This window comes from Bos mutus, chromosome 18 (assembly GCF_027580195.1).
Source record: "Bos mutus isolate GX-2022 chromosome 18, NWIPB_WYAK_1.1, whole genome shotgun sequence".
Taxonomy (NCBI): Eukaryota; Metazoa; Chordata; class Mammalia; order Artiodactyla; family Bovidae; genus Bos; species Bos mutus.
Genome location: NC_091634.1, coordinates 37,518,739 through 37,543,321, shown reverse-complemented (window position 1 = coordinate 37,543,321; position 24,583 = coordinate 37,518,739). Strand labels below are relative to the sequence as shown.

At 51.8% G+C, this 24,583-nt stretch overlaps 2 protein-coding genes across 11 annotated transcripts in view; both read left to right on the top strand.

Annotated features, from left to right (window-relative positions):
* The window catches only part of NLRC5 (NLR family CARD domain containing 5), a 93,608-nt gene extending 84,776 nt beyond the window's left edge, over window positions 1–8,832 (top strand). For 9 of the 10 annotated variants that reach the window (XM_070388403.1, XM_070388399.1, XM_070388400.1 and 6 more), the window contains 12 exons: window positions 317–400; window positions 1,065–1,148; window positions 2,519–2,602; window positions 2,988–3,071; window positions 3,349–3,432; window positions 3,574–3,651; window positions 4,367–4,450; window positions 4,538–4,609; window positions 4,863–4,946; window positions 6,344–6,427; window positions 6,750–6,833; window positions 7,777–8,832. In XM_070388403.1, the coding sequence (XP_070244504.1) occupies window positions 317–400; window positions 1,065–1,148; window positions 2,519–2,602; window positions 2,988–3,071; window positions 3,349–3,432; window positions 3,574–3,651; window positions 4,367–4,450; window positions 4,538–4,609; window positions 4,863–4,946; window positions 6,344–6,427; window positions 6,750–6,833; window positions 7,777–7,891 (1,021 nt within the window). In that variant the 3' untranslated portion in view covers window positions 7,892–8,832. Of the gene's footprint in view, window positions 1–316; window positions 401–1,064; window positions 1,149–2,518; window positions 2,603–2,987; window positions 3,072–3,348; window positions 3,433–3,573; window positions 3,652–4,338; window positions 4,451–4,537; window positions 4,610–4,862; window positions 4,947–6,343; window positions 6,428–6,749; window positions 6,834–7,776 lie in introns of those variants that run through there. The other variant, XR_011467716.1, reaches the window with a different exon arrangement.
* A 7,730-nt stretch (window positions 8,833–16,562) lies between these two features.
* Window positions 16,563–24,583, top strand: part of CPNE2 (copine 2) — a 55,162-nt gene continuing 47,141 nt past the window's right edge. Inside the window, exon 1 of the mRNA XM_070388389.1 lies at window positions 16,563–16,747. The gene's annotated coding sequence lies outside the window, so the exon portion shown is untranslated. The remainder of the gene's footprint in view (window positions 16,748–24,583) is intronic.

Genomic DNA, 24,583 nt, shown 5'->3' with positions numbered 1-24,583 from the left:
CAGAAGGTATCATTGAATGTGTGTGTACGTGTCCCTCGTCCCTGGCTTCCTCTGGTACAGCCATCATCCAAAGCACCCTTTCTCAGGTGGGTCAGCTATAACTACACTGCGCCCCTCCTTGGGGACCCCTAAGCCTGACCCTTGGGGCCAGGAATACCCCCATGGAGCCTGGATAGGAAGTGTGGTCTGGGACCTGCAGGCCCAGAGCTAGTCTCCTAGGGGTGACTCAGAGGGTGTGGAGGTGCTGATGAGACAACTCAGCTCCAGGGGCTGGGCAGGCTTTTCTAACCCTTATCTCATGCTTGGTCCCCTCCAGCTTGTCTAACAATCAACTTGGAGACGAGGGCACCAAAGTGTTGTTGGGGGCTCTTGAGGGCAAGTGCAGGCTGAAGACACTTGAGTAAGTGGTGCTGGTTAATGGGGGTGGGGGCGGGGGTGTTGGGAGCATGCCTCAAAACTGTTGTATCTCTTATGAACACGATTGTCACTGTCCTCAATGGACCCAGGTGAGCTGAACACCCTCCCTTTTACTTCCTTACCTGGCTCTTGAGTGTTAACTAAAATACTTGCTCATAAGAAACAGAACACTCACTCAAAGCAACCCAACCCAGAACTATATTAACTCATATCATGGAAAATGACAAGGCAACTGACTTCAGGCTTGGCTGGATCCAGATTCTGTATTTGTTCCTCTTTTTCTTTCTTTGTCTCCCCAACTTGACTTCATCCTCAGGCAGTGTTCCTCATCTGTAAAACTGAGATGATTGTATATCACATCATCTCTACATGGCCCTTAGTATGTGCTCGATATGTGGTTGCTCTGTTTACCAATCAGTAGTCTGGGTCCAGTGTGATTCAGAGCATAGAACTGCTGCCTGGATGACCTTAATTATTTGTACAGAGAAACAGCATTTGAATTTCCCAGTGCAGTTTTGTTTGTACAGTTATTTTTTAAATACTGCGTGGCTGTCTTGGAGATCACTGGTCATTGCCGAGCACTCGGGGTCCATGTTGGGGACCCAAGCCCACTACGCTAAGTCCTCCTGTGGCCTCCTCTCCTCCAGCCTCAGCCACCTGCCACTGGGCGGCTCCACCCTGGCTGTGCTCACTCAAGGACTAGGCCACATGACACTCCTGCAGAGCCTCCGGTGAGTGACCCCACGGGAGTGAGTGGGGGGCGTGCTGCCCAGCTTTGCTGGCTGGGACCACCCGTCCAGGGAAGCCCTGGGGCACCTTCCTGAGAAACTCCATGGCTCCCGTCCTCGGGACATTCCTGTACCCTCCCAGGTCAGTGTCACAGCCTTTCACTACCCAGGTGGCTCAATGAGTAAAGAACCCGCCTGCAATGCAGGAGATGTGGGTTTGGTCCCTGGGTTGGGAAGTTCCCCTGGAGGAGGAAATGACAACCCACTCCAGTACTCTCACCTGGAGAATCCCATGGACAGAGGAGCCTGGCGGGTAACAGTCCATGGGGTTGCGAAGAGTTGGACATGACTGAGCGGCTGAGCACACACACATGCAGCCTCCTCCTAAAGAATGGCCAGAAGGGGCTGGGCCCAAGTCCTAGGACAGCCCTCCATGTGCACAAATTCATCCTGTGTTCTTGTTCTTGTTTCTGATTCATGATGTGGGTGGCCTAGATTCTGCATTTTAAGCTCCCAGGGGATGCCCATTCTGGGGGCCACTGACCCCACTTTGAGCAGTGACAGTCTAGTCTCAGAGCTGATGACCTTGATATTCTACCCTGTGCCCCTGGCCACTTTGATAAACAAATAGCCCATGTTCTTTTTGTGTAGTCTTTCAAAACAGGAAATATTGTAACTCTAAACAAACCCAAGACAGGATGGAGCATATAGGATATGAGCTCAGAGAGTTTGGGGGACCAGGTCATTTCACCCTAAATTAATTCACCTAAAGGAGGCTCCCTAAAAATTTGCAAAACAAAAGACAGCAAAACAACCCTCAGACTAATACTTTGAGTCAGCTGTTTCGTTTGGTTCCCCACTGTCCCTCCCACCCCCATCTACCCTCCCCACCCCCGACCCCCATCCCCTGCTACTCAACAGAGGCAGGGTGTGGTCAAGTGCAGAAAAGACCATAAATTGAGTGGGTTAAAGGAAAAGCCCACTATTTGTGTAGATTAGAGTAGGGTGAGTTGTGAGAGACACGTGATATTGACATTCAGGCCAAGATCCCCAACTTGAGTGCCGAGGCAAAGCCTGGCCAAACCAAAAAATGAGGCTACTGTTCCAGGCCAACGGCTCTGGGCTTCCATTTCCATCTTGCCTGTGAGTCCCTGGGAGTCTTTGGCCCATCACAGCTCGTCCCTGGGCCTCTGATTTCTCATCTGGATATTGGGTACAGTCTGCCCACCTTGCCCATTCCCATCCCCTGAAAGTTTTATGACTGGTGTTTGAGTTCCTGGATGTGTAAAGGCTTTGCAGACTGTAGAGTGCTTAGCACAGCACTTGCAAGTGCCTTTACTCCTGACTGAGGCCTCTTGGCCCTGCTTCTCCAGTCTGAGCAAGAGCAACATCGATGACGTCGGCTGCTGCCACCTTTCGAAGGCTCTCAGAGCTGCCACCAGCTTGGAGGAGCTGAGGTGAGTTGCCTGTCCCTCCCCCAGACCGAAGACAACTTTGGCAGAGGGAGGTGACAAAAGTAAGGGGCTCCTTGAGGACACTCTCCACTTCTTAGTCTTGTCCCCTTCACCCACTTCTATACTGCATAACCCCAGACCCAGGATCTTGGGAGACCCAAAGATAGGATATAGGATACTGATTGCAGCGAGAAGGATTTAGGTCAGACACCAGGGGGATCATCCTAAACAGAAGACAAGAGTTTGGAATCCTCATCCAACACAGGGTGAGGGGACTTACCAGTGTGGCTTGAGGCCCTTTCTCTAGACTCCAGCCTCCTCTTCTGGGATGGAGATGAGATGGGTGGTGAGCTAACACTTCCGGTTCTCCTGCTGTTCTCTCCCCAAGCTTGAGCCACAACCAGATCGGAAACACCGGTGCCCAGGACTTAGCTGCTGTCCTGCCGGGGCTCCCTGAGCTCAGGAAGATAGAGTGAGTGGCCAGCCCTCCAGACAGGGGCCCTTGGCAACCACGCTATGGTCTGGGGAGACTGTGGCTTCCTCCCCTAACCCTAGTGTTCAGGCAGTGGGGCTGGTTACCTCCTGGCACTACTGATTCAGGGACCTTGAGCCAGCCCAGCCCCTGCTCCTCTCTGGGTCTCTCTGCCTCATCAGTGGGTGGTGGGGGTGCTGTGGGTGGTGGGGGGCCCAGCGGATGTGGTGGGGTGAGGGATAAGGGAGTCGAGAGTCTGACATCTGCCCCTGTTCAGCCTCTCAGCAAATGGCATCGGCCCAGCAGGCGGAGCGCGGTTGGCAGAATCTCTCACCCTTTGCAGGCACCTCGAGGAGCTGATGTGAGTGTCTGCCCGGGTGGGCTGCCCTCTGCCCTCTGTGTCCTTGTGGCTCACCTGGCGCTCGGGTCCCCCACTAGGCACAGGGCAGGGGTCTGGAGCGGGCCAGCCTGGTGCTCAATTTCCTCCCCTCTCTTTTTCCAGGCTTGGCTGCAATGCCCTGGGAGACTGCACAGCCCTGGGTCTGGCCAAGGGGCTGCCCCAGCACCTGAGGGTCCTGCAGTGAGTGGCCCCTGTCTGTGGTGTGTGCAGGGTTAGCGGGAAGCTCTCCCCACCCCCGCCAGGAGCACTAGGGGATCAAGGCCCCATCGCTGAACGGCCCTGCTGTAGGAGAAACTGGGATGTGTCCTGGGGCTAGCTGCCCTACCTCTGAGGCCGGGAAATCAGGGGACCCAGCCTAATCCAGATTCAGCCACCAGCCTTTGGCCAAGCCCCTGTCCTTTCTGCGTCTCGGTTTCCTCGTCTGTAAAAGAACAAGGATCCCAGCTTGGTGTACCCTGAGAGCCAATCTCCGAGGGTAAAGGAGGAAGTGCCAGCAAAGGGCTATGCAGGAGCAAAGCACCCCACAGCATGGCCTCGGCACTTTACAGTGTATGTCCAGGGTCTCATCTGAGCCCTGTGAGACCGCGATTTCTACCGGCTCCATTTTCCAGGCAAGGGAACTAAAGCCAGGAGAAGTATGGAAAGCTTACCCTATTACCCTATTCATACATGGAGGAGCCAGGCCTTGAACTTGGGATCTCAGATCCCAAAGCCAGGGCCCCTTGATACCCACCCATGTCCTGTGTTGGGGGAGGGGGGTTGGGGTGGCAGTTACCCAGAGAGGGTCTAAGGTCTAGCAGTGCAGCCTGAGACAGGCTGAGGCTGGGGGGATCCAGCCCCTCCCAATCCCCATACCTGCCCCTCCAGGCTGCCCTCACCCCTTCCCTTTCCCCAGCCTGCCATCCAGCCATCTGAGCCCAGAGGGGGTGCTGAGTCTGGGCCAGGCCCTGGATGGATGCCCACACGTGGAAGAGATCAGGTGAGTAGGTGCCCTGGAACCTGGGCAGAGGGACAGGCTGGGGAGGGTCTGGGGCTTCTTCTCAAGGCTATCTCCCCTGCCCTGCAGCTTGGCAGAGAATAGCCTGGCTGGAGGGGTCCCGCGTTTCCATCAGGGGTTCCCAGTGCTCCGGAAACTTGAGTAAGTAGCCTGCTCTGACCAGCTGGGGTGCTGTGGCAGACAGCCCTTCTTTGGCTGAGCTTGACATCTGGGAAGGCTTTCGAAGTGACAGAGACCTCAGGTATAGGGGGAGCCTGGGACAAAAAAGGGGGAGCACTTTCTTAACACTCCCAGCATGTTCCAGCCCCTAGCCACTCTGCTCCCTCCTGCTCTGATTGCAGGCTGGGGCACCCCTGACTCAGACACCTCCATCCCATCCCCTTCTTCTCTCTAGCCTGGTGTCGTGTGAGATTGACAACCAGACCGCCAAGCCCCTTGCCGCCAGCTTCGTGCTCTGTCTGGCCCTGGAAGAAATCATGTGAGTGTTTGGGGGACTAGCCCAGAGCTGGGAAGAGCAGCCACCTGGGGGCCTGGTTCCTTCCTCCCTGGAGACCTTCCTGTCTTGCATGGGGAAGGTCATTCTTGCTCAAACATCCTCTCGAAGAAGCTTTAACACTTGAGCTGCAAGTGTTGTTGGGGACAAGGGTCCCCAACCTTTTTGGCTCCAGGGACCAATTTTCTGGAAGACAAGTTTTCCATGACTGTGGGGGTTGGCGGGGGATGGTTTCAGGATGATTCAAGCACATTACATGTATTGTACACTTTATTTGTATTATGATATCAGCTCCACCTCATATCATCAGGCATTAGATCCCAGAGGCTGGGGACCCCTGCTCTAAGCCATTCAGCCTCTTCCCCTGTTTCCCCAGCTAAGGAGGGTGGAAGGGAAGGTGGACCAGATGGAGATGAGCTAGATGGTCAGGACCATTCCCCCTGACTCTCCCTTTGGGAGGCATCTGGATGGACCACCCCACGTGGTTGATGGAGTCTTGATTTTCAAACCACCTGTTGGTAGTGAAGAGTGACTGAAACCAGCAGGCCCCCTGACCTTCCCCCTGACTGTGTCCACCTCTCCCTTGGCAATCAGAGGTGCTTGGAAACTTGGGGCCTGACAGTATTGCCTCAGAGATAAACTAGACTGCCAGGGCCAACCTGGACCCCTGAGCATGGCAGAAGAAAATGCGATTTCCTTAAATAAGATTTTAGGCTTGCATCCTGAAGATTTTAATTCTTCTCATTTCTTTATACAACAAAGAGAAAGTCTCAGATCAGTGCTAACTCACCCAACACGGGTGATTGCCCCTTTTAGCCAGCAGGGGGCAGACCACAGGGTCAGCACTTCCGGAAGGACCCAGGTTCCAGTTAGGAGTGAATGCCATTGTTTGCCCTGTTGCTATCCTTGTAACTACTTTCTGTTTAGGGTCCCCAACACAGGCTTCTCATTCATAGTAGTGATAGATGTTTCTGAAGATGAATTTCTTAAAGTGAATAAAAGAGGGGATAGAGGTCTGATTTAAAGAAAAATGTGAAACAAATAATAATACAGGTGGTGCATGGATGTGGCAAAGTCAGGAGGGAGGCAGGTGCATGGTGGAAGCTTAGATCCTGATGTTTCCACAGTCATGTGTCCTGAACTCTCAGGACAGCCAGCTCCTAAGCTGTCTGGGTTCCTGTGGGATAACCAGCTTGGGAATGGGGTTGGGAGAGTAGGGAGGAGCCCTCTGTGCCTGGTACAGTCTTCAGGGAGGGCACACAGGTCCCCATCAGGCACCTCTCTGGTGCCTGCACAGCAACCCCTAGCCCTCCCCATTGCCACCTTGTCTCCCCCTCACAGCTCTTCTTCTGCTGACTTTTGGACCCCTCCCTACCCTGCAGGCTGTCCTGGAATCTGCTCGGGGATGAGGCAGCTGCTGAGCTGGCCCGGGTCCTGCCGCAGATGGGCCGGCTGAAGAGAATGGAGTATGATGGGCACATATGGGGAAGCCAGAAAGGAGTGAGAGGACCAAAGGGGGCCCTGTGTCCTGGGGAAAGCCAGGAGGCCACTGGGTCAGGCCCCTGCCTCCAGGAAGCCCTCCTGGACTTCCCCACTTTGTCCATTAGCTCTCCTGTGTCCCAGTCTTCAGCCTTCTCACTGGACTGCTGAATGTTGAGTTCTCTAAGCAGATGTGTGGGGAGCCTGTGTCCCCCAGCCTTGCCCCGGGGAAGAGACATAGAGAAGGCCCCTAGGCCATCCCCTCCCCATCTCATGTCAATCTCTTTCCCTTTGTTGTCCATCCGGAAGCCTGGAGAAAAATCAGATCACAGCTTATGGAGCCTGGCTCCTGGCTGAAGGGCTGGCACAGGGATCTGGCATCCAAGTCATTCGGTAACAGGGCTTGTGGGGGCAGGGCTGGTGGGGGTGGGGTGAGCACACCAGCCCTTCAGTGTAAGAGGACTTCCTGTAGGAGGAGGCAGGACCTGGATTGGGGGTTATCAAAGGAGACTTGGACCCACTCATCAGGGATTTGGCAGCAAGCAGACCTGGATCAAACCCCAGCTCTGTCAGTTACCAACTGTGTAATTTCACATCAATAACTCAACCTCTTTGAGTTTCAGTTTCCTCATTTGTAAAATGGCAGTAGTGATAGTATCTACCTCCGAGAGCTGCTCTGCAGACTAAATGATCAGATTAAGCCCCGAGCACAATGCCAGGCACATAGTAAGCACATAACATGGTAGCTGTAATCAGGGCCAGTTGTACAGGTTGTGTACTGCACCAGGGCACAGCATCTAAGGGACACCACTCACGTAGTAGAAGTATTACATTCCTAGTGGTAGTGAAGTGTCTCTCTCTATAAAATTCAATATATTACGACAGTTTCAGACAATGGAAGTGGTGTCATAAAGAAGGGGAGCTTTTTTCTCATTTATACAATGTGTCATATGAGCATGGCTCTGGGGAAGAGGCTAGCTTCTGGGGAAGAAAGTGGAGGGGGACTTCTCTGGTAATCCAGTAGTTACAGCTCCATGCTTCCACTTCAGGGGGCACAGGTTCAATCCCTGGTCCAGGAACTAAGATCCTGCATGCTGCAAAGTGCAGCAAAAAAAAAAAAAAATAGAGTGGAAGAAGTTAGGGTGAGCGTGGGGGATACCATCTCCCGAAGGCAACCATGCTGGCCTTCCACCTGCTCTTGCCTGCCACCTAACTCTGACAGCAGCTCTTCCCCTTTGGAGCCTCAGTTTCCCCATCTGTAGGTAGGACAGAGGGCAGAGAGAAGAGGGTGAGTGAGCAGCGCCCAGTGCTAAGTGTCTGTCTCTGTGTCCGGCAGCCTCTGGAATAACCGTATTCCCCCGGACATGGCCCAGCATCTGCAGAACCAGGAGCCCAGGCTGGACTTTGCTTTCTTTGACAACCAGCCACAGGTCATCCCTCGGGGTACCTGATGGTGCCCTCAAGTCCCTTTGAATCCAGCCGAGTGATGCCAGTTTTCATCCACGAGGATAGAGGGCTCATGAAAAAAGCTGGCTGTCCCTGGATCAAGAGGGAGAAACACACTTTTCCTGCAACAGTCTTCAGGGAGGACATTTTTGGTGACAAAGAGCGGAGTATGACTACCCTACATCCCTTGGGACATGCATGACCAGTCAGGAACATGAAGCAAAATGAGCATGTCATGGTGTGGTGTGTGATGTGGAAGGTCACACGTGGCGACATTCCGTGTGACCTTGCACGATACCTGAAACGTGGCCTGTGGGTCGATGGCATGCGTCCCGGCACTGCATGTGATGGGTGGTGCATATATGAGACGTGACAAATGTCCAGGTCTTGTGCCATGTGACTGGCCATATTTCCCTCAGGCAGGTCCAAGATCTAATTTATTACTTTTTAAGACCAAATCTGTATTTATAAATTGCATTTCCAGAGCAGCTAAACCAGGGACCATCTTCTGCCCAGAATGGGCTGGGGAGACTGTCCAAGCACTGACAAGCCAGGGATTTAGCCATGAGGCTTCTGAATGAGTGTCTTCCTGCCTCAAGTCTCAGTTTTCCCATCTGTAAACTGGATCACCCCCTCTCCCTTAATTTCCAAGGACTTTGGGCCCAGCTCCAGGTCGTGCCAGCATGACCTTGGGGGGGCCCAGTCTGTGTGGTGTAAGGGACGAAGCTAGGCCTAAGGGTGCAGGGGGCAGGGACTGTCAAGACCGTCAGGAAAGACCACTGGATCCAGCCACTACCTCAGCGCAATCTGCACAAGCGCCCAGGGGCTGCCGGCTACATGCGTCCGCATTACTTCCAAGAGCGGCCAAGGGTGGTCCTGCTGCACTGTAAGCCTAGTTCGACCAATAAATGTGGGTGATCTTCCAGCCTCTAGTCTCTAGTCTGATGTGTTCTACCACCTAGCCAAAGTCAGAAATGGTTCACACCCCACCCTGGGGCCTGGAGAGCAGCCAGAACACAGAGAAACACGCTGAGATGAGCCCAGGAGTCAGGAGACACGGGGTCAGGTCCAGACCCTGTCATGGTCATGTGATCACAGGTAAGTCACCTCCTCTCTCCAGAGCTTACCTGTCGTGTCTGACTCTTTGCGACCCCATGGACTGTAGCCTGCCAGGTTCCTCTGTCCATGGAATTCTCCAGGCAAGAACCCTGGAGTGGGTTGCCATTTCCTCTCCAGCGGATCTTCCCAACCCAGAGATCGAACCCCGGTTTCCCACATTGCAGGCTGATTCTTTACCATCTGAGCTACCAGGGAAGCCCAAGCTTACCTGTACCATAAGGCTATTGTAAAAGCTCCTAGTGTTAAAAACAGTCTTTGTTTGGCTTGCGATATATCTACACTCTTCTCTGATTTGTGGATATTTTAAATTGGGAACTTATACCCCCGATTTACCTTTCAGTTTCTCTTAGGTGCTAGTCCAGCATTCCTACTCAAGAGTAATCTGCTGGGGACATCTGAGTGTGTCCTTTAGATGTGGTGCACGTCCCTTAGTTTGTCACCATGCCCAGCACTCCCCTCCCTCTTGCTACTTGCCTGGACCTGGTAAGAGCCTAGGAACTCCTGGCTAAAAGGTTTCCACAGGCAGGTGGTACATTAAGAATATGGCGTTGGAAGTCAGATGGGCATGGAAAGGAATGTGACTTGACCCCTTGCCACCAGCCCTCAAGGCCAGGAACTGATCCTTTACGTGTGAGTAACACCCCTGGCCTCCCAGGACTTTTGGAGGGATCAGGGAGCAAGAACACAGAGTCCCTAGAATGAAGAAAGTATCTGTTACATGCTCATTCATTACATACCCCCTTTAGGGCTGAATGTCATATGAAGTGGAGAGGTGTCTGAAGTGGCAGGTGGAGAGCACCCCCTGTCCATCACCCACCTGTAGGTTGAACAAGTTGATATCTGGGGAGCCTTCATCCAGAGCTGCAGTCCCTTGTCAAAAGTGGAGCAGGGAGGGTGCAGTTACTGATGAGCCCCACTGGAGGGCAGGCTGGCCCACTGGCAAGTCCTGAGAGTGCTTCACCGCCTGGCTTGGGAACCTGAGATGTCCCAGCCGGCTTGTGATTCACCTGGATGGCTCCGTCCTGGACCTTTGCCATCCGTCATGTTGTCCTTGGTCCCCCACCAAGTGGGAGGAGAAAGTCCTCTGGCCAAAGTGCCAAGCACCCAGACCTTACACTGGGACTCCAGGCAAGAATACTTGCCTGGAGTCAGCATTAGTTAGTCAATACAAGAAGTCTGGGCAGGGCCAGGATCAGGGCACCCTGGCATGGAGTGGGGCCAGCAGCCTGCTTATGGGGGAAAGGGTGGGCAGGTAGAAGATTCAAGAAGCTTACCTGGAAACCTTGAGCCCCAATTAGTCTTTCCCTTCTGGGAAATGACCCCAAGGCCATCATGGTGCACCTTCACACTGAGGGGGTTTGTACTGCCTTCTCCTTTTGTCTAAGACTGGAGGATAAATTCCTCAAAGCCTGAGGAGCCCTTGACCATGGAGGTCACAGCTGAGGAAGGAACAGCCTGGATCGAAAGCTCCAGGCCAAGTGGGTTGCACACCAAGCAGAACCCAGAGCTCAGAGCCACTCTTCATTTGCTGCTCGTTTTCCCTTCTTCTTTCCCCTTTGCTGCTGCTGCTAAGTCGCTTCAGTCGTGTCTGACTCTGTGCCACCCCATAGACAGCAGCCCACCAGGCTCCTCCGTCCCCAGGAGTCTCCAGGCAAGAACACTGGAGTGGGTTGCCATTTCCTTCTCCGATGCATGAAAGTGAAAAGTGAAAGTGAAGTCACTCAGTCGTGTCCCTGTCCAAGTTCTAAACTCCAAGAAACTTGCAGCAAATGCCCTGAAATAAACCTCAGCACTGTCAGCCCTGAAGAGCTGCCCAGGCTGACGTCAGGGACAGTCACCATGCTCATTTTACTAAAAAACTTACTCTCCGGGGGCTTCCCTGGTGGTCCAGTGGTTAAGAATCTTCCTTCCAATGCAGGGGGCCCAGGTGCCATCCCTGGTTGGGGAACTAGGATCCCATGTGCCATGGGGCAACTTAGCCCATGCACCACAATTACTGAGCCCGCGTGCCACAACCTAAGACCCAAAGCAGCCAAATAAATAAATATTTTTAAAATGGCCACACTTGGTTTCCTGGAGCATAGCAACTTCAGTGTTCTTGCCTAGAGAATCCCCATGGATGGAGGAGCCTGGTGGGCTGCAGTCCATGGGGTCGCAAAGAATCAGACATGACTGAGCGATGAAGCACACTCACTTGGTTTAAAAAAAAGAAACTACCTTTCCCGCAACCAACTTGTTTCCCGGCTGGGACTATTTTTCTACCCCACACTGATGAGATCCAGTCTCCCTGTCTCTTTCCTTCCCAAAGTAAGCCTCAGTTTAAACAGATAAATGAAAGCAGATAAAACTCAAAGAAACTTAAGGCTCTGGGCCAGTAATCACTCACTCCAGAGCACATGTACTAAAAAGGTGCTCCGCGTTTCTGTGCCTGAGTCTTCTCATGAAGAATGGACCAGGCTGGTGAGTTCCCAGGTCTAACTGCAAGGCTAGGATCAGCTCATTTTGCTACTTTGTCTCTTAGCCTCCATCCTATGGTTTTACAGACTGCCTTTCTGAAGGGAGTCACAGAATCGCCCTTTCCCACTCCCTTAGGTCTCAAATCCTCCCAAATTGCCCCCTCCATCCTTCTGCTAAACACGTGTCTGAAGTTCACGCTCCCAAGCCAGTACCTCTCGAGCTAAAAACAAAATCACTGTTACAGACACCGTCGTGTGCACTGAACCGTCTGAGGAGTTCAGTAACTTGCAAATTCTGATTCAGCAGGTCTGGGGCGGGGCCTGGGATTCTGCATTTCTAAGAAGCGCCTGAGTGATGTCAGTGCTGCTGGCTGCACTGAGTAAAACCACAGACCGGTGAGTGGATCTCGAGCCAGACTGCATGTTAGAATCACCTGAGGAGCTTGTTAGCCTCCCCTCCTAAGAATGGAGCCGTACTTCGAAAGCTCCACAGGTGACTCTGATGTGCAGCCACGTTGGCGACCCACTAGAGTATGCTGCCCCTCAGGCGAGGTAAACCTTTGCATGTATGCTCCTTGTCTTGTCCTGTTAGATCCTGGTGACCCTCCTTCCCCAGAAGAGGACACTGAGACCCAGAGATTCTTCCTAGTTTGCCCAAAGGCAGCCTAGTAAGCATTGTGTGTGAAAGCTAGTAAATGGTAGCGCCAGGAGTTGAACCTGGGTCTTTACAACTTTTTTGTTTGTTTTCTTTACAGTTTATTGAGATATAATTGACACATAGCACTGTATAAGTTTAGGGCTTCCCAGGTGGCTCAGGGGTAAAGAATCTGCCTGCTAATGCAGGAGATGCAGGTTCGATCCCTGGGTCTGGAAGATCCCCTGGAGGAGGAAATGGCAACCCACTCCAGGCAACCCAATCTCTGTCCATGGGATTTCTCCAACCTGGGAAATCCCATGGACACAGGAACCTGGTGGGCTACGGTCCATGGGGTTGCAAAGAGTCGGACACGACTGAGCACGCATGCCCTGTATAAATTTAAAATATATGATAAAATTACTTATGAACACCTACATTGTGAGATGATTACCATGCTAAGTTTATTAACATCATCATTTCCTATAGATACAAATAAAAGAAAAAAATGTTTTTTCCTTGAGAGAACTCTTAGGATCTACTCTCTTCACAACTTTCAAATTTGGCGACTCTGAAGCCCACAGGCGCTGCCCCAGTTTCTGCATCTGTTTAGTGAGGGCATGAGCAAAATGAGGCAAAGCACAAGGGCCTACTTTCTCCAGGTGCCAAGATGACCTGATGCCTCCTCGCTGCACTCCTTCAGGTGGGGTCTGAATCCTTGGCTGGCTGCCCCTCCTGGTGAGAGTTCTATAGGACTTCACCCTCTGGAAACTCCTCTAGACCCTTAGCCACAGTCTCCGTGACGATGTCCTCCATTTTACACATGAGGCCCAGAGACGCATAAGAGGTGCCCAAAGTCACAAAGGAAGTATTTAGGGGAGCTCCAATTCCAAATTTGGAGCATTTAAGGAGGGAGGACTTTGGGGCGGTCCTGGCTGGGGTCTGTGTGTGTTCCTCAAAGAGAAGGGCCCTAGGAAGGCACGGGGGCTCTATGACCTGCCAGCCTTGCCTCTGGCCTCAGCCGCGCCCTTATGTGGCCAAGGCCAGGCCTGAGGGCCGTGGCCCCAGACAGAACTGTGTGTGCCATCTGGACACATCCGGAGCTTCCTGGATGAGACCTTGCAGTGGCTGGTTTGGCAAAGATCCTCCCAGGACTGGGCCCGGGGCAGCTGGTCTTCCTTCCCTCAGCCACCCCAGCGCAGCAGCCCACCCCCACCCAGTGTGCTCCAGAGCTGGGGCCCTTGCCCCCCCCAACCCCTCCCTTCGGCCTTTGGAAGCCACACCTTGTTGCTCATCCCACACCAGCCCCAGCCCTGCCCTGGCTGCCCAGAAATTGACCTTTGCCCTGAGGAGGAGGTGACAGAAGAGGAACTTTCACTAGAGAAGGAAGGCCAGATGGGGTCCTCAGGTTGAGTCTTGGAGGCCAGAATCCTCAGTCTTTGGTGCCCGTAGTCCCCACCCCTGCACACACTTGCACACTGCAGGACAAGACCTGGGCTGATGGGAATGTCTGGGACCGAATAAAGGGCGAGCCCGAGGAAGGGGGCAGTCCTGGGCATCCTGACCCTAGAAGGAGATATCTCTGTATTAGAGTGACTACAACCTTGGATCTTAAAAGTAGTAATAACAACAGGCTAGCCCTGTTGTCCAGGCATGCCTGGTACCAGGCTAGACACCAGATACTAACTCTGTCCTTCCATTTTACAGAGGAGGAAACTGAGGCCCAGAGGATTGAGTGATCTCACCTAGGCGGTCACTGGACAGGCTGGAATTCAAACCAGGGCCCACAACTCCGTGCCTGAGATGTAGGAGTGGGGTGAGCCACACCCATCTCTCAATGAGATCCTGGAGTGGGATGTCTCTATAACTAATGTGTCTCTACATCAACCCCCTTTGTGGGCTGATGGTATTTTCCAAAGATGGTCACCATAATATCTCCCCTCCCACATACTCTTCCTAAAGATAAAGATGATTCCTAAAAACTCCTCTGACCTCAAGGCGGGGCCTATGGAACGAGCCAGTGACTATAGTTGAAGTGACGTTATACGAATTCCAAAGCTGAATTCTAGAAAAGATAATAAGGCTTCCACCTGGTTCCCTTGGATACTCGCACTTGGAACCCAGCTGCCATGCTACGAGGAAGCCCAGGCCACATGGAAGGGTCACAGGCAGGTGTTCCAGCTGCAGTCCCAGCTGGCAGCCAGCATCGATTGCCAGATAAATGTGTAAGAAAACTTCTAGGTAACTCCAGGCCTGGCCATGGCCTGACTGCAAATCTGTGAGAAATCCTGAGCAAGAACTGCCCTAGTTGAGCCAGCAGGCCTCCAAAGCCATGAGAGATGACGATGCCTGGGGTGATTTAAGAGATAGTGTAGATTACTGGACACGCTCTCACCCTGCTTACACACACCTGAGGCCAGCCAGGGCCTCCGACACAGGTGGTGCTGCTTCAGGTCAGTCTAATCCACGAGCCATAGGTGCACGTGGACACACCCCCCCTTCTATCAGCCCTTTTTAGGGAAATAGAGGCTTCCCAACTATGCACAGAGAAGTCTCTATCAGGGCAAGAAAAGACTTCAACATTTTGTAGTAACAGCCCTGCATTGTGTGTGGATCAAAGACAGACTGTAGAATCCACCATGATGGACAGTTGGCCTTAAACAACTGACCTCTATGCTCTCCTAATTCCTGACATTTTTTTTAAAAAGTGAGATATAATGTTATAACATTCACCTCTTTAAAGTATACAAGTCAGTGGTTTTGAATATATCTACAGATGTGTAACCATCACTATAATTTTATACTTTTTAACTAATTAGCCTAAGCCAGGTCTTAGTTGCAGCACTCAGGATCTTTGATTTTCTTTGTGGCATGTGGGATCCTTAGTTGAGGCACAGGAATTCTTATTTGTGGGATCTAGTTCCCTGACCGAGGATCGAACCTGGGGCCCCCTGCACTCGAGTGCAGAGGCTTAGCCACTGGACCACCAGGGAAGTTCCCTTTGTACTTTTCATACAGTAGTATGATTGCCTGGGCCATGGTCTTGCCTCTGAGAGGTGAGCACCTTGAGGGAAGGGACTCTCAGCTTGGAATCACCACCATCCATCCCAGAGCCTGACTCTTCTGCTCTGGAGCAAGGACAGGAGAGGGACTCTAGGGGTCAGATCAATCAGAAAAGGCTTCCTGGAGGAAGAGGGGCTGCAGCTTGGTCTAAGAATGATTCTGGATTGGTTTGCCCCACAGCTGGGCTGAGGGCTTTGAGGACTTTTAGGTGGAAGAAAGAGGAGAGAGTTTGTAGGAAAGAAGGATGGATGGGGGAGCAGGCAGGCAGAGAACAAAGCTCAGAGCCTTGGGGCTGTTTAACAGCCGCCCTCTAAGGCTGCAAAGTGCCAGTGACTCAGACGTGGAGGGAAGCTCGCTGGCTGCAGCGTGAGTCTCCCAGTTAACCCTCGCCTGCCTGGAATGGAAAACTCACAACCTAAGTGCTCCGGGTTAACTCCAGTCCCTGAGCCCTGGCGCCAAGGGCTTTGGACGTGGACTTGAGGTCCGGAGACCTGTCCTCCACAGTTTGGTTAAATGAGGCTCCTGTCTGGAGCACTGGACTGGGGAGAGGGGCGGGGGAGCAGGCACGGAAATACTGTCGATTGACCTGTAGCGCGAAATCAGTGCCTCTTATAGGGGAAAGAGGGCCACCGCCGAAGGATGGACTGGGCGCCAGGCTCTCAGGGGCCCGCCTAGTCGCCCTCCCGCTGCCTAGTCCCAGGCACCGTTCGAACTGTCTTTATCCCATTGTCTCTGTCAGAGAAATACGTATGTGTGGTATGTGTCATCTTCCACGTCCCTGGCGGCGACAAGAAAACGCCGAGCTCTTTTACTAAGAAAAAAAGAAAAAAGGGGAGGGGTGGAGAGAAAACACGGCGATCTCAGTGCTGTCAGTACAGCCCAGAACCAAACCCCGTGGTGCATCCCCCGAGGGCGCAGCGTTGAGTCCCACAGCCCTTGGGGTCGAGGCAGCAGGCGGCGCCCTACGGCCCCGCAGGCCCGGGCAGGGCCCACCCTCGGACCCGGGCGCACAGTGCAGGCAACTCAGAGGTGCCCGCAGCTCGGACGAGGCCGGCCTGGGGCGAGTGCGAGCCGCCTCGCGTTCCGATCCGCGGAGTCCTAGCGGGCAACGTTAGGACCCTCGGATTCCAGCCTCGAACGTTCGGATCCTGGGATCCCCGCCTCGAACCCACGGAGCCCCGAGGCGCTGGGAGCCCCGAGCACCAGGGCGCGCCAGCCGCGGTGTCCGAACCACCGGCGGCGGGCGGGACAGCGCCCCCGCTCCGCCCGTGGGAGCGCTCGCCCCTCCAGGAAGCGCCCGCCTCGCCTCCCATTTCCCGCCCCACGCCCGCCCCCCTCCTCGGCCGAGGGAGGAGCCCGAGCGGCAGCCAACGCCGCCGCCGCCCGCCCGCCCGGCCCGGGAGGAGGACCGGACCGCTAGCGGCTGGGAGCGCACGCGAGCTGGCCATGGCCGCAGGGGCAGCGCCCTGAGCCCGTCCCGCGCCCACGGGCTCGGCCGAGCAGGGGAGCGCCCTGGGATGCCCCAGTGGCCCGGAGCGCAGGGAGCGGCAGCCGTGCGGTGACGGGGAGCGGCGCCCGCCGGACCCGCGGTGAGCGGGGGCCCTGGCGGGCAAAGGGGCGGGCTGGGGCCCGTGGCGCGAGGGCTCAAGTTCGGCCTGGGGGCTTGGCTTCTGGAGACAGTGGCGAGCTGGAAGGAAGCTGGGTTCGGCTTCGAGGGGCTGCGGAGCCCAAAGCCCCTGCCACGGGCTCGCATCCAGGCTCCGGCGTTTCGGTGACTCAGCTCCGACCCGGCCACGCGGGGGCGCCCTGGCGTCTTCCCGGACCGCGGGGATGCCGAGGGCAGGGTGCCGGGAGAACGGAGGTGCCCTCCGGGGTCCGAGCCCAGCCGCGTCCGCACCCTCCTACCTCGCCCGAGGACCCTGGGAGGAAGTGGGGGCGTCGGGAAGGTGGAGTCCCGCCACCGCCGCAGCTGCGAAAGTCTTGGAGTCAGGCTGGTTCGGGGCAGGCTCGGGGCGCTCCTCGCCAACTTTTGCCCTGCTCCCACCCGGGCCCACCACCCCCGCCGCCTCCCGCAGCCCGTGGGACCTGCTAGAGAATCAGCTCCCGGCCGGGGAAGGGGGAGTAAAGAGAGGGAGTGGAACTGGGCACCTTCCCAGAAGTCGGAGTGTGTTTGCAAACTAGTTTTTTCGTAAAAGCTGTCTGGCACCTGTGTGTTTGGAGAGGGGGGCGGGGAGGGAGGAAGCATGGAAAAAGAGCAAGACCCTTTCTTCCTTCCAGGTCCCCGTCTCCCCGCAGCGCTGCTTCTTTGAAAAGATAGAGGGCTCTGACTTTCCTCTTCCTATTCCATCCCCAGCCTCGTTGGACAAGCCTCTTTGGGGAAGGGGCTCCTTCAAAGGGGGTTGTGATTTGTGATTTGCCCAAGGTCACAGGTGGAACTCAGGGCTCTGGTAGCCAGGTGGAGGTGGTTCTTGCTGTTTGGGACTCCCCCTGGCCCTGTTACTGGCGGGGGAAGTGACGAGGGGGTGGACAATTGCCCCACTGACCCTTAGTTTTTGCTCCCCTAGGAATGTCAGCTGTCACTGAGGGATGGGGAACTTTTTCGGTTTCTTGGGGTACCCACAGCTTCAGTCATTGGGGGGAGGAGCCAGGTTGTAACCTTCGGCAGCTGCAGCTGCCTCTGACCAGCCCTCATGGGGAGCTGGGGAGACCTGGGTCTGAACACCTAGCCAGCAGTGGGTCCCTGGCTGAGACCTTCCCTCTGAGTCTCCAGGTCATCATCTGTAAAATGGGCGGATTGTCCCCAGTCTATGCGTACCGAGGCAGGGTGTAAACATAAAGAGTAGTTTTATTGCAGTACCTTGATGTGGAGCCCAGAGTGGGAATGCCCCAGGCACGTGAGAGAGCTGGCCCGAGTGAGAGGGTCATCCAGGCAGTTTGCTCCGTGGAAAGAATCGTGGGCTAAGAAAGTGGATTCTTGGGTTCTGGCCCTCTGCCCTGTCCCTTTTTAGGTGCCTTGCCACTTCTAAGGCTTAAGGGCTTTTCCGGTGGTAAAATGAAGCAAAATATGACTCAGTCCAGTTTACCGGGCTGCTGGGAGACTAGAACTGGGGGCAGGGGGCAGGTGTTCCGCCAAGTTGGGTGCACCGGTGGTCATGGGACCTTCCTCCCAGAGGCCATAAAATTTAAAAACTCAGGGATGTAAGAAGAGGGTCGGAGAGAGATCCTCAGTTTCTGTACCAGTAAAGTAGTGAGAGCACTACTCTACACCTTTATAATCTTTTAAGGGTGATTGTATTGTTCTCGAAAGGAAGCCGTGAGGATTAAATTCGACAACAGAGGGCTCATGCGCCAGCGCGGTGGCTGTCTGTAATAAGTGCTGGGTTAACGTTAACCGTGGTTATCATGGTTATGGGAATATTAGTAAGCCTGATGTGGGTTGCTGATTTGAGGATTCCTTCTGGGATTTTTTCAGGCCAGCTCGGCTCTTCTCTCTCCCACCTTCTTCCTGGAGAGAGAAGCCTCAGAATCCAGATGGCAGACTTTTAGGCTATTCCAGGGGCCGGTCCTGAGCAGGAAGGGGTCAATAGGCTGAAGAGAGCACCATGGGGGGGTGGTACATCCGGTGGGGTGGTCCCATTTCCCCCACCTTGGGCCGGCCTCCCAGGGCTCTAATGGGTGATGGAAAACAGAAGAGCGTTCTCTAGGAGTTCCCGCAGGAGCAGGGTCACCAGGCAAGGTCTGAGAAGCCATCAGCTGACGCCGGGGTCCCATCTGCCTGATGCTCTCCCCTCCTCAAATACTTGCAGGGTGGTCACTTCAGGAATCCAGCCCTCTCCAGCTGGGAGAATATGGCCTCAGAAAGGGGGCAGGGTTCCTTCCCCTCCTGCCTGCTCCCCCTCTACCACCACCACGGGACACAGGGTGGGCTCTTTGGGAGCTGGGAGGCCAGGTCACCCTAGGATCTGGGAAGGCAGCAGGTGGAGAAGATGAATCATGGCCTGCCCCCGTTCCCCAGAGGGAGGATGCGAGTCCCAAGGGGATTCAAGGCTTCCTGAAGTCCCACGGCACCTCATGGCTTCCAGACCAGTGTCCCCTCCCTTTGCTGGGCAACCCGGCCTCTGCTCTATGGTGAAGCCAAGGGCTCTGCAGGCCCATGGCCTGGAGCATTTCTCCACCCGCACCGAGATGAAACGACTGGCTGCTGATCCCTCCCTCACTATTGCATCACCTTGCCTAGTTTTTCTTGGGCTCTTGGCCACTCTCTCCCCTCATCTGGGGGGGCGGGGGTGGTGTGTGTATGTCAGCTTGTTCTCTGCCCTCCTCCCCATCGGGTCAGCTCCAGGGACGACACGGGCATCTTACGTCCATCCTATTCAGGGCATTTTCCCTGCACTTACAGGTGCTCGGTCGCTGTTGGAGAGATGGCTCAGTCTGCCCCTCCTTGTTGAATGGGTCTGTGATGTTGGGTCATGGAACTCGGAAGAGTCCAGAGCTCACCCTCTGGGGACTCTGGGAAGATCCTTGTCTCACTGTGCTGAGTGCTGGGGCGGTATCTGAGGGCGGTGGCCCTGCCGATGGAGGAGGAGCAAGCGCTGGCCTGGGGGAAGGGAAAGGTGTGAGTCTGGGAGAGGTGAGATTCATCCAGCACTGATTGACCCTGGGATCTGGGGGAGGAGGGCATGGCAGCTGCTGACCTGGGTGGGTCATGGTCTGCAGACTCAGGGATCTGGGGTGTTCTGGGGAGAGTCACCCATCCTCCAGGTGACCTGGGCCACATTTTTTAATCTCTCTGGCCTCAGTTTCTTCATCTAGACATGCAGGAACTTTGCATTAGGAGCTCTTCCTTTGCTTTCTTCACATGGTTCTTAAAGGCAGCTATGAAAGGGCTTGTAAACGAAAGAAGGCTTTGCCCAGGTTTCCACCAGTGCCTTTGGCTCCCTGCCATGCAGGAAGGCTTTTCTCATCATGTAGCCATCTATTCGTTCCTCAACAATGTTTTGTAATAGCATAATATGTCAAGGGTTTATTTACTGTTTTAGGTATGATTTGTTTATTCACAGACTTTAACAAACTTTTTATTTTATATTATAGTTGATTATCGTATTGTGTTAGTTTCAAGTGTACAGCAAAGTGATTCAGTTATACATGTATCCATCCGTTTTCAGATTATTTTCCCATATAGGTTATTACAGAATATTGAGTAGAGTTCCTTGTGCTATACAATAGGTCCTTGTTGATTATCTGTTTTACATATGGTAGTGTGTATGTGTTAATCCCAACCTCCTCATTTATCCATCTCCCCCCACCTCCCGACTGCCACACCTTTCCCCTTTGGTAAGTTTGTTTGCAAAGTCTATTTCTATTTTGTAAATAAGTTCATTTGTATAACCTTTTAAAATATTTTACATTTAAGTGATACATGATATTTGTGTTTCTCTGACTTACTTCACTTACTGTGATAATCTCTGGGTCCATCCCTGTTGCTGTGAATGATGGTAATAGGATAGGATCATGTGGTCGTTCTACTTTTAGTTTTTTTAAGGAACTTCCATACTGTTATCTGTAGTGGCAGCTAGTTAGTTAATTCAGTCGCTCAGTCGTGTCTGACTCTTTGCGACCCCATGAATCGCAGCACGCCAGGCCTCCCTGTCCATCACCAACTCCCGGAGTTCACCCAGACTCACGTCCATCGAGTCAGTGATGCCATCCAGCCATCTCATCCTCTGTCGTCCCCTTCTCCTGCCCCCAATCCCTCCCAGCATCAGAGTCTTTTCCAATGAGTCAACTCTTCCCATGAGGTGGCCAAAGTACTGGAGTTTCAGCTTTAGCATCATTCCTTCCAAAGAAATCCCAGGGCTGATCTCCTCAGAATGGACTGGTTGGATCTCCTTGCAGTCCAAGGGACTCTCAAGAGTCTTCTCCAACACCACAGTTCAAAAGCATCAATTCTTCGGCTCTCAGCTTTCTTCACAGTCCAACTCTCACATCCATACATGACCACAGGAAAAACCATAGCCTTGACTAGACGAACCTTTGTTGGCAAAGTAATGTCTCTGCTTTTGAATATGCTGTCTAGGTTGGTCATAACTTTCCTTCTGAGGAGTAAGCGTCTTTTAATTTCATGGCTGCAGTCACCATCTGCAGTGATTTGGGAGCCCAAAAAAATAAAGTCTGACACTTTCCACTGTTTCCCCATCTATTTCCCATGAAATGATGGGACTGGATGCCATGATCTTCGTTTTCTGAATGTTGAGTTTTAAGCCAACTTTTTCACTCTCCTCTTTCACTTTCATCAAGAGGCTTTTTAGTTCCTCTTCACTTTCTGCCATAAGGGTGGTGTCATCTGCATATCTGAAGTTATTGATATTTTTCCTGGCAGTGTTGATTCCAGCTTGTGCTTCTTCCAGCCCAGCGTTTCTTACGATGTACTCTGCATAGAAGTTAAATAAGCACAGTGACAATATACAGCCTTGACGTACTCCTTTTCCTATTTGGAACCAGTCTGTTGTTCCATGTCCAGTTCTAACTGTTGCTTCCTGACCTGCATACAGATTTCTCAAGAGGCAGGTCAGGTGGTCTGGTATTCCCATCTCTTTCAGAATTTTCCACAGTTCATTGTGATCCACACAGTCAAAGGCTTTGGCATAGTCAATAAAGCAGAAATAGATGTTTTTCTGGAACTCTTGCTTTTTCCATGATCCAGCGGATGTTGCAATTTGATCTCTGGTTCCTCTGCCTTTTCTAAAACCAGCTTGAACATCAGGAAGTTCACAGTTCACGTATTGCTGAAGCCTGGCTTGGAGAATTTTGAGCATTACTTTACTAGCGTGTGAGCTGAGTGCAATTGTGTGGTAGTTTGAGCATTCATTGGCATTGCCTTTCTTTGGGATTGGAATGAAAACTGACCTTTTCCAGTCCTGTGGCCATTGCTGAGTTTTCCAAATTTGCTGGCATATTGAGTGCAGCACTTTCACAGCATCATCTTTCAGGATTTGAAATAGCTTAACTGTCTGTACCAGTTTACATTCCCACCAACAGTGTAGGAGGATTCCCTTTTCTCCACATCCTCTCCAGCATTTGTTGTTTGTAAACTTTTTGATGATGGCCTGGCTGGTGTGAGGCGATACCTCATTGTAGTTTTGATTTGCATTTCTCTAATAATTAGCAATGTTTAGCATCTTTTCATGTACTTTTTAACCATGTGTACATCTTTTTTTTGGAGAAATGTCTGTTTAGATCTATTTTTTGATTGGGTTATTTGTTTTGATATTGAGCTGCATAATCTGTTTGTATATTTTAGAAATTAATCCCTTGTTGGTAGCATCATTTGCAAATATTTTCTCCCATTCTGTCTTTTTGTTTTGTTTATGGTTTCCTTTGCTATGCATAATTTTTTAAATTTAATTAGGTCCCATTTGTTTTTGTTTTTATTTTCATTACTCTAGGGGATGAGTCAAAAAAAATATTACTGTGGTATGTCAAAAAGCATTCTGCCTATGTTTTCCTCTAAGAGTTTTATAGTATCAGTCTTAGATTTAGGTCTTTAATTGATTTTTATTTTATTTCTGTATATGATGTAAAAGAACTATTTTACATGTAGCTATCCAGTTTTCCTGGCACCACTTATGGAAGAGCCTGTCTTTTCTCCATTATATTCTTGTCTCCTTTTGTCATGGATTAGTTGGCCATAGCTGCATGGGTTTATTTTGGGGCTTTCTATCTTATTCCATTGATCTGTAAGTCTGTCTTTGTGCCAGTACCATACTGTTTTGATCACTGCAGCTTTACAGTATATTCTGAAGTCAGGGAGCCCAATTCCTCCAGCTCAGTTTTTCTTTCTCAAGATTGCTTTCGATTATCAGAGTCTTGTGTTTCCACACAAATTTTAAGGTTTTTTTCTTCTAAGTCTGCAAAAAATGCCATTGGTAATTTGATAGGGATTGCATTGAATCTCTAGGTTACCTTGGGTGCTACAGTCATTTTGGCAGTACTGATTCTTCCAATCCAGGAATATGGTATACCTTTCCATCTGTTTGTGTTATCTTCAGTTTCTTTCATCAGTGTTTATAGTTTTCAGAGCTCAGGTCTTTTGTTTCCTTAGGTAGGTTTATTCTTAGGTATTTTCTTCTTTTTGATGCAGTGGTAAATAAGATTGTTTCCTTAATTTCTCTTTCTGATCTTTTGCTTTTACTGTATAGAAATGCAACAGATTTATATTATTTTTTATAGTGCAACTTTACCAAATTCACTGATGGGCTCTACTAGTTTTTTGGTAGCATCTTTAGGTATTTTGCAGTCAGACATGACTTAACAACTGGAAAACAACAACAAATGTATCATGTCACCCACAAACAGTGACAGTTTACCTTTGCTCCTAATTTGGATTCCTTTTTTAATTTCTCTGATTGCCGTGGCTAGGACTTCCGAAGCTATGTTGAATAAAAGTGGTGGAAGTGGACATCTTTGTCTTATTCTTGATCTTTCAGGGTTTTACTTTTGAGTATGATGTTAGTTGTGGCTTTGTCATATATGGCCTCTATTAAGCTGAGGTATAGTCCCTCTTTGTTCACTTTCTGGAGAGTTTTTATCATAAATGAATGTTGGATTTTATCAAAAGTGTTTTCTGCATTTTTGAGGTGGTCATATGGTTTTTATTCTTCAGTTTGTTAATGTGGTGTATCATACTGATTGATTTGTGGATATTGAAAAATCCCTGCATCCCTGGGGTAAATCCCACTTGGTGATGGTATATGGTATATGATCCTTTTAATGTATTGTTGGATTCACTTTGCTAGTATTTGTTGAAGATTTTTGCATCTATATTTTTCAGTGATCAGATCAGATCAGATCAGTCGCTCAGTCGTGTCCGACTCTTTGAAACCCCATGAATCGCAGCACACCAGGCCTCCCTGTCCATCACCAACTCCCGGAGTTCACTCAGACTCACCTCCATTGAGTCAGTGATGCCATCCAGCCATCTCATCCTCTGTCGTCCCCTTCTCCTCCTGCCCCCAATCCCTCCCAGCATCAGAGTCTTTTCCAATAAGTCAACTCTTCACATGAGGTAGCCAAAGTACTGGAGTTTCAGCTTTAGCATCATTCCTTCCAAAGAAATTCCAGGGCTGATCTCCTTCAGAATGGACTGGTTGGATCTCCTTGCAGTCCAAGGGACTCTCAAGAGTCTTCTCCAATACCACAGTTCAAAAGCATCAATTTTTCAGTGCTCAGCCTTCTTCACAGTCCAACTCTCACATCCATACATGACCACAGGAAAAACCACAGCCTTGATTAGACGGACCTTTGTTGGCAAAGTAATGTCTCTGCTTTTGAATATGCTGTCTAGGTTGGTCATAACTTTCCTTCCAAGGAGTAAGTGTCTCAGTGATACTGGCCTATAATCGTGTGTGTGTGTGAGAGAGATATCT